The sequence below is a fragment of the Sprattus sprattus genome, assembly GCF_963457725.1.
Source record: "Sprattus sprattus genome assembly, chromosome: 10".
Lineage (NCBI taxonomy): Eukaryota > Metazoa > Chordata > Actinopteri > Clupeiformes > Clupeidae > Sprattus > Sprattus sprattus.
The window spans coordinates 4,772,485-4,782,484 of record NC_137908.1 but is presented as its reverse complement, the minus strand read 5'-3'; the positions used below and the strand labels follow the sequence as shown (position 1 = coordinate 4,782,484).

The following is a 10,000-nucleotide window of genomic DNA, read 5'->3' as shown; positions in this document are numbered from 1 at the left end:
CACACACACACACACACACACACACACACACACACGCACGTACGCACGAACGCACGCACACACACACACACACACACACATACACACACTTCATAAGCAGACCCACTAACATGCAGGATTCAGGCCCTGGGCTCTGTAAATCATTTGTATTGTTTTGGCGCTACATAGATAAAATTGAATTGAATCAGAATTGAAAACACATGTACACACACAAGCACACATACACAGACACACTGATACACACACACAGACACACTCACACATGCACACACACACAGGCACACATACACACACACTCCTTTGCACATTCTGGTCCAGGACCGCTGAGCGTCAGAATCTTTTTTAATTCCCTCTGGGCCTCATTAGGAGGCTGGAGCGTCCACGGCTTATTCCCACTGTAGCGCTCGGAGCACTCTCCTAACGTAGCCTGTGCACACACGCACACACACACACACCGACACACACACACACACACCGACACACACACACACAGCACTCTCCTAACATAGCCTGTGCTGGAGATGGGAGATATGATCCATGATGGCCCTGGGGTTTGCATGAGTGGAGCAAGGGAAGAGGATCTCCTGCCTCCCTTTAAAGTTAGTGTTGCTAAGCGCTCAACATAAGGAAGCTGAAATGTTTTATGAGCATTGTGGCATATACTATACTATACTATACTATACTATACTATACTACATTTACATTTAGTAATTTAGCAGACGCTTTCGTCCAAAGGGAGAGAACAGTTTTGTACAAGGGAGAGAACAGATAACCTACGAGGGAGCAGAACCAGCAATCACTCTGTAGGCAAGCATAAGTGACTTGGCCTTGATGCAAGCAGCTACTACAGACACCCAGTGTAGCTGAACGAGTAGTGGGTTGACATGTGCCCTCTTGGGTTGGTTACTATACTATACTACACTACACTACACTGCATTGTACTGTACGTAAGGGATAACGGCCGACGAGCTGTACAGTTCTACAAAGACAATTTCTGTTTTCCTTGTTAACTAGATTGAAACTATGTATCCGCTACCCTAGCTGTCAAAAAAAATGTTACGTTGGTTGTCAATGGTAACCATTCAAGAGCATTGATATGGAACGGCGATTTAACTTTTCTACTGGGACTACGTCCACGGTGTCCGGTTTTACGAACTTAATGTACCCCATTAGCCAATCAGAAAACAGTATTTCGTTCCAGAGGGAGATAATGTACTGTACTGTACTGTACTGTACTGAACTATTATTGACATTGTTTTGGCATTTCATTCTCAAGGCACAAATAATCGAAAGGGGTATACATTAATTCCTTTGCATTTGCATTAAGGTCAACTGGTCAGGTATGAATGTGTACTATCACCTTACCCGTTTAAAGCTGTTTCACATTACAAACAATAAAGATAAAAACACACACCGTACACCAAGTGGAACAAAAAGATCAGGGTAATTGATAGTAAATTGTACAAAAAAAGGACGAACTGAACAGAACGATAGAAGCAATTTTGTCTGTTTTTATGGCTAGGAACACGGGGTCATGGAAACAGCATCTCTTCAAAGCTGTTCACACTAGGCTTACCTTGAAGCAGAAGGTCTCGTTGAACACTGGATTGAGGCATTTCTTTTGCACCTTTGTGTCAAACTTCTTCTTCTTGTCGGGGAGAATGTAGACCTTCACGTAGGGGTCAGAGGTGCCTCCCGAATCCATGGAGATGAGGTCAGCACACTGCAGGATGCCCACGTTGAGCTGCACGGCAACAAAAGAAAGAAACATTGAAGTACATTCCGGTCTTTCATTTACTTTTAAGTTTTATTTTTTATAAACTAATGAAAGAACTGGGTGTAAAAGGCACTTTAAACTCAAGGCCTTACGCGGGCTCACCAAAGAAAGAGGCTGTGTGTGTGTGTATGTGTGTGTGTGTGTGTGGAGGTGTGTGTGTGTGAGGCTTTTATGCAAGGCTCTGTTCAGTACAGTAAGGAACAGCTGAGGACACCTAACTACCTCAGTAGAACCAGGATTGGAAGGAAGAACAAAGTAAGAACAGGGTTCAACCACCCTGAACTACTGACCTCCCTGACTCTTCTTTCCCGGACTTGCAAAAGATTAGTCCCATCGTCCAATACTTCAGAAAGACTCGAGTCGCTCAAACGTCATATTTTCAAAAAGCTTTGCACCAGATGAGCTTTAACATGTGCCTTCCGGCTTCTGTTCCATTAGAGTGCACTGCACACGCTACCAATACATGCTAATAACATGAAATGAGATCTGGTAAGCCTATACTCTTGTCTGTCTGGGATCTCTATATCCATTTACATTTAGTCATTTGATTGATTTATTTTTATTTAGGCCTCGGAAGACACATTGAGGATTAAGATCCTCATTTTCAAAGGTGCCGAGGGTACAATAGCAGTTAATACATTGGGAAAAATAAATAAAAAATAAATACAAAAATAAAATAAATAAAATAAAATGATATTTAGCAGACTCTTTTGTCCAAAGGGACATACAAGGGAGAGAACAGTCAAGCTACGAGTAATAGATCCCTAGTGTAGCAATAAATACTACTTTACACAAGAATAGAAAGACAACATAGAAAAGAAAAAGAAGTGCAGGAATGTAACTGCTGTAAGTGCAGGTTAAGAACTAGTCAAGGTGCCAGTTAGGAAGGTAGATGCTCTCTGAAGAGTTGGGTCTTCAAAAGCCTCTTAAAGGTAGAGAGGGACGCCCCATGCTCTGGTGGTGCTAGGCAGGTCGTTCCACCAACGTGGAACAACAAATGAGAATAGTCTGGATTGCCGTGCTCGCACAGATGGCAGTGCCAAATGACGCTCACTAGACGAGCGCAGCATCCTGGGTGTAACATTTGCCCTTACGAGAGCCTTCAGGTAGGTGGGAGCAGAACCAGCACACACACACACACACACACACACACACACACACACACACACACACACACACACACACACACACACACACACACACACACACACACACACAAACACCCACAGACACACACAGGCTGTAACTGACCCAAGACCTGTTCCACACAGGATCGGGCTTGCATCCAGTCTGGACTGGGTGTGTGTGTGTGTGGGTGTCGGTACAGTGTGTAGGTCACTGCTCTGCGTGTAAATGAACACTCCCTCCCTCAGTGATCTGACCTCTGCCATTAGCTCTTCTGCCCTGTCCAGACTCTCTGACGGAGAGGTAAACCAACCAGTGGCTTCCCTGTGAGTGTGTGTGTGTGTGTGTGTGTGTGTGTGTGTGAGTGCGTGTGTGTGTGTGTGTGTGTGTGTGTGTGTGTGTGTGTGTGTGTGTGTGTGTGTGTGTGTGTGTGTGTGTGTGATTTTCGGGCCTTGTCCGGCCTCTCTGACGGAGGCGTAAACCAACCAGTGGCTTCCCTGTGAGTGTGTGTGTGTGTGTGTGTGTGTGTGTGTGTGTGTGTGTGTGTGTGTGTGTGTGTGTGATTTTCGGGCCTTGTCCGGCCTCTCTGACGGAGGCGTAAACACCCAGTGGCTACCCTGCTTCCCCAACGCTCAGCCCCTATCACACACACACACACACACACACACACACGCGTCCGCTACGCTTGTTAGCTCACGTCTTCCTCACTTCCTCACGCTACTACTATCAGCTGCATACTGAAACAGAAATAACACACTGGGCCCTCCACTGATTAGGCTTTCTTCAAATGAATCCATAATTGATGACTGAAGCAGGCTCTCTTCGTTAGGCATGCTGCATGGTTTGTGGTCGTGGCCGCACTATCATAGGGGACAGTGTAGCGGATAACAGGACAATAAAGGCGAGTCCATTAAATTGGAGTGCACCAAAGCGGTCTGAATGGCATGGAGAAATCAAAGGTATATAATGATGGTGGCCTGTGAGGCTCTAAATGCTTTTTTGTCATCAGTGGTTACATAAGGCCGCATTGCTGACTCAACGAGTCCTAGGGGACTCTCTCAAGGCAAGGCAAGGCAAGTTTATTTCTATAGCACATTTCATACACAGAGGCAATGTAATCTGCTTCACATAAATAAAAGGAAAAGTAAGGTGGGGGAGGTAAAATACTTGTAAAAACAATATGTGATATACTATGTATTTTTATTTTTTAGGTATTCTCTTTTATGTTTTATATGAATAGAAAGAATCAAACAGAAAATGAAGTTTAAAGAAGGTACATGAAATGGAATAAAAAAGTAAAAGAAGGGGAAATAAAAAAATAAAAGAGAAATGCTTTTAACCCGGATTTCAAAATGGCTACATCAAGAGCACATCTATGACCTGGAGGTTCGTTCCGGTTGCATGCAGCCCAACAGTTACATATTGATTCACCATGTTTAGTTTTAAACATATCAGATTCAGTCATTTATGGAGTTGTAGAAGTACTTTAAAATAGTTTCTGTATCTAACTGGAAGCCAGTGTAAAAACTTCTTTTCTCTTGATGTTGGATAGAACTCCAGCAGCATAATTCTGAATGTTAGACAGCTGCTTAATGGCTTGTTTGGGAAGAGCAGTTAAGAGACCATTGATGCATGAACGAGCTTCTTTTGGTCTTTTTTGGGCCACAACATCATTGATTCTAGCTCTATTTGTAAGATGTTAGAAGGCTGTGGTGGTGGTTGCTTGGATACGGCTGGTGAAGGTCAGATCTGAGTCTATAAGCTCTACAAGATTTCGGATTTGGTCTTGGATTTTAGAGTGTTTACTAGTACTACTTCTCTTCCCTTTTTGTCCCAAAACAACAACCCCTTTTTTTTCCTTATTCAATTGAAGATGTTGGCTTGTCAAATTATTTATTTGCTTTTTAACATTGACACAATGAGATCGCTGAGGGACTCCCCATGCCATAAACTCCCTATCAGACTCATAACTGCCAATGGTGACAAAGTAACTCTGGTGTGACTCAGCACTATCACCTCTCTGAAGCAGTACCCTATAGTGACTCAGCATTATCATCTCTCTGAAGCAGTACCCTATAGTGACTCAGCATTATCATCTCTCTGAAGCAGTGACTCAGCCTTCTCACCTCTCTGAAGCAGTGACTCAGCCTTCTCACCTCTCTGAAGCAGTGACTCAGCCTTCTCACCTCTCTGAAGCTTTGAGTCAGAGCGTCAGATTGTCGTAGCAGGACATTTATTGAGGAACACACACACACACACACACACACACACACACACACACACACACACACACACACACACACACACACACACACACACACACACACACACACACACACACACACACGCACGCACACACACACACACACACACACACACACACACACACACATCCTGTTCGTTCGTTGTGTTGACTGACCTTATTGTCATTGAAGTCGTACTCTATTGAGTATTGCAGTTTGCCAAGTTTCTCCTCCTCCTTCGGCTCTTCCTCCTTCTCTTCCTCTGTCATTCCAGTCTCACCTTCCTCATCGTCTTCATCCTGATGTTTCTGTATGGCGGGGGGGGGGGGGGTAAAGGGGGTTTGGTTAAAATCTGGACAGAAGCTTCATGGTGAAGATTCACTAGTCCCTGTTTCTGCATGCCACAGCCAGGGGCCGAGTGCGTTGGGGGCCCATGCGGCCCTTAGCCTAGCCCCGCGGCTCCATCACTGATGCTGTCAGTCAGTCATTCACTGGAGGATGCAGGCAAGTGACTTGGGTTCACAACCAGGCTTGGTGACACACGCTCCTGACTGTACACATGCAGGGATGATTGACCTCACCTCTGAAAGGTGAGGGGCTCGTCTGATGGGAGCACGAAAGGCCTGTGTCCAGAGTACCCCAGGTAGGGTAACCTGTCCTCAGATTACCTGGGCGCTAACTTGTGGTCAGATTTACCTGTGCTCAGAGGTATCTGTATTTTTAGTTACATGTGGTCAGATTTACCTGTGCTTAGAGTGACTGGCACTTAGAGTTAGCTACACTTCGAGTTACCTGGGCAGTAACCTGTGCTCAGATTGACCTGTGCTTACAGTAACTGGCACCCAGAGTTACCTGGGCAGTAACCTGTGCTCAGATTGACCTGTGCTTAGAGTAACTGGCACCCAGAGTTACCTGTGCTCAGATTGACCTGTGCTGAGGTTCCTCCTGCTTAGTGTTTCTGTACTCAGAGTGACCTCTACTAAGTTACCAGTATTTTCAGTTACCTGTGCTCAGAGAAGCCAGTGCTTAGCCAGTCCCCTTGCTTACTTCAATGTCATCATTCAAGCTCTTCGGATTCTGTTCATTCATTTGTTTTCTTGGTCGTCGTTAAAGTCACACTCGTTATGATGCGAGCATTGCAGTGAACTAATTACTTTCCCCTGCCTGAATTTAGACAGTTGCCTCTCTCTACAGTTAAATGCTTTGAGCAACACACACACACACACCAGCAATCCACCAGGGACTCGCTGAGTCCAAGTCTTTAAAAAAGAACAAAGTTGATTTTTGTTCTATTCCTGGGCACAAGACTGCTGAGTCGCAGTTTCGCTTGTTTTTGAATAGCGTCCCAATGCGCCCGATCTAAGAGAAAATCTCTTCAAAGATCCTGAATATATTTCCTGCTCAAGCTGTCCATTCCCTGTGGTCCCCAGTCTAGTGGAGAGATTTAAAGAGCCGCCCTCTCTGCCTTCAGATCCTTTCAGCTCAACTGCAGACTCCACTCACAATCTAAACTACAGGGACCACATCAGATGACATGAAATACATATTTCATATTTATATTTTGTCCTGGTATTTTTCTTTTAAATTTAGTAAATAAAAATGGGTATTGCAAAAAAGAGACTGCAAATACAAATTTCGGACATCTGATAGAACGTCCTTCAGTGATGATGTCAGAAGAGTGAGGGCCATTGTCACATGACACTCTCAGATGACCTGCTATTGTGTTCACAGATGATCTTCCCACATCAGAGTCATGCATACGTACATGTGTCAAACCAAAGAGATCCGAACGAACAAAATAATGTGGCATACTCATTGCGTGTCACCAAGGGTTGCTACTGTCAAGTCAAGACTTCATCATCTCCCTTGCAGCAAATTAAAGAGCACAGCGAAGGCATGGCAGTTCTCTTAAATTATCTCTTAAATTATCTTTTCCATGTCAAAATGTGACAAAAAATGTAAAGCTAGACGCATAAATTGTTAATTATATGGACACAAAATCTGTATACATATAATTAACAACTTACGCTTCTAACTTTACATTTTGTATATATGTAGCATGGCTTACATATAAGCATATATAAGCATATAGATATAGCATGGCTTTAGCATTAGCGTTAGCGTTAAGAGATAGTATATGAATGTTGTAAACTAGCTGTGCTCTTTAATGCATGCAGCCACAGTGTTTCTTATGGGTTGCCTTGGCTTCATCCACCACATAATTAATAATTCATAAATATTAGTGACTCCAGGCTTGTATTGCATTCATGTCTCATCGCTGGTGCAAATGGATTAGTGTTATTTCTGCACGCATTGGGAGTGCTTAAAGGGCTGGGAAGCGGGACATAAACTACATTGTAACTGTCCTCTATCTCATCATCAAGCAGCCACAGCCGATAGGCTCAAAACCAGGAAGTTACAATGCATGTCGCGTCCAAGCCCCGCTCCCCCCCCCCCCCCTCCACAGGCTCCACCCGTGCTTTGCACCCAGCAGCCAGAGAGCATCAGTGCTTAACTGTCCACCTACCGTCAGCAGCCAGCCGTCCCCACAGGTGGTGGAGCGAGACGGTGCGCACCACACCACACCACACACCACACAAAGCCAAGAGGAGGAGAAGAGGAGAGCAGAGTGAGAGAGAGGAAGAGGAAGAGGGTGAACTCACAAACACTCCAGTTACACTACTACACACGCGCTCAACAACAACAACAACAGCAACAACAACAACGACAACAACAACAACAACAACAACAACAACAACTAAAGCTCTAACAACACACCTGAGAAATGACACACTCCACCAGTTACACAGTAGGTCACTTCCTGTTCTGAGAAGGAAGCATGAATCCACTCTACAGGGTTATCATTCAGTCACACAGCCTTGCTTGGAGAGCTGTCAGCGTTAGATAGAGCTGCGGTGCATTTTGACATACAGTACATCCTCACCGCACCTCGGACTAGGCTCTCAGAGAGTGTGTCATTTGTCATTGAAGCGACAGTGAACTACATCACGCACAGAATATCACAAACACAGTATATCACAAACATAGAGAACTGTTGAAATGAGAGAGAGAAAAAAACCCTAGAAGATTCTCCCCTTCCCTTTTACACAAGAGTAAGTGTTTTTTGTTTTTGTTTGTTTGTTTTCTGTGTGTAGTCAGATTCTGTTCATCTGTGGAGAGACTTTGAACTTTTCCTGGACAGTATTACCATGCCTGAATAAACAGGAACATGGTTAGTGGCATTTTGAACACATCAGTCATGACCACATTATACTTTGAAAGATTGTTATGGGACTTATATGATATAAATTAAAAAAAAATCTAAGCTGTATTCATTTTAAGAATATGCTATTTTCAGCATGTGGCCTAACGTCAGCCTCTCAGGTTAAACCCATGCTTTTGAAGAAATCATCAAATTTGATCAGGTGTGGGGAGCCCTAAACAAGGGTTGCCGTAGTGACACAGGCGATGTTGCCGTGGCGATGTTGCCGTGGTGACGTACATCTCCTTGCATGTTCTTCATGTTGAAGCCATCCTTGCCCTTCTTGCCCTTCTTGTTCTTCTTCTTCTTGCAGCAGCACTTCTTGATGATGCAGAAACAGCAGGTGAGGACGAGCAGGCCCGCTACCACGGCGATGGCGATGATGGCCCAGGGCGGCACTGTGGCACACACAAAAGAAAGAAGTTACGTGTGTGTGTGTGTGTGTGTGTGTGTGTGTGTGTGTGGCAGTAGACTGTCCCAGGGCGGTACTGTGGCACCCACAAAAGAAAGAAGTCCTGTGTGTGTGTGTGTGTGTGTGTGTGTGTGTGTGTGTGTGTGTGTGTGTGTGTGTGTGTGTGTGTGTGTGTGTGTGTGTGTGTGTGTGTGTGTGTGTGTGTGTGTGTGTGTGTGTGTGTGCGCGTGTGTGTGTGTCAGTAGACTGTCCCAGGGCGGCACTTTAGCACACACAAAAGAAAGAAGTCATGTGTGTGTGTGTGTGTGTTCGGTGTGTGTGTGTGTGTGTGTGTGTGTGCGTGTGCGTCAGTAGACTGTCCCAGGGCGGCACTGTGGCACACACAAAAGGTCAGGAGGTGGTGTCTGAGGTCAGGGGGTCACTTGCCAGGTCTAATCATGTCATTTCTTCATTTTGTCCTTCATAGCTTTTATTTCCCTTGAATGTTTCTTCCTAGCTCTTCTTCTCATTTGCAAGAGCACGTCTACTGGTAGTTGGCTCCTCCATACTCCATGCTCTAGTGGACTATCTGGAGGGGTGTCTACTTCCTGCATTGAATTCTGCACTGCGCTGGACCTTCTTGACCTTTCCTGAGCTTTCCTCCAATCCTTCCTGCGATGACTCTGGTCCCTTGGTCCTAATTCTCCAATTTTTCTGACTTTTTTGTTTTGGACCCTGTTCTTCCATCTTTGTCTCTACTTCTCTAGATTGTGCCTGCATGAGGTTATTTCTCACTTCTCTGCCACAGACTTGCATTCCTTTAACAAATCGCTTCACTCAGGCCAACACATATTATAAACACATCACACACTCACACACACACACACACACACACACACACATCACACTCACACACTAACACTTTAAATACTTCCCCTGGCTTACCAAATGCATGCATATCAATCGAAACAGACTATGTTTTTCAGACAAGGAGCAGGTGTATATCAGTTTGTGCATAGTACCTATGAAGAACACACACAGCTGTCATTATACACTACTTGGCACCTGGGGTGTCAGAAAGAGAGAGGTCAACCCAGAGGTCAGAGGTCATAGGTTGCCATGGGTACTGCTAATGGAAACTAACATTTTGGCTGTAATTGGGTGCATTTACATTTTAGGCCCAATCCCATTTCTAATCTCCA

At 44.7% G+C, this 10,000-nt stretch overlaps 1 protein-coding gene across 1 annotated transcript in view; it reads right to left on the bottom strand.

The window, feature by feature from the left end:
* Positions 1-10,000, bottom strand: part of syt2b (synaptotagmin IIb) — a gene marked incomplete at both ends in the record, with an annotated part of 14,316 nt that overhangs the window by 3,459 nt on the left and 857 nt on the right. Inside the window, 3 exons of the mRNA XM_080845573.1 lie at positions 1,577-1,744; positions 5,322-5,453; positions 8,648-8,805. Coding sequence (XP_080701699.1) covers positions 1,577-1,744; positions 5,322-5,453; positions 8,648-8,805 — 458 coding nt within the window. The remainder of the gene's footprint in view (positions 1-1,576; positions 1,745-5,321; positions 5,454-8,647; positions 8,806-10,000) is intronic.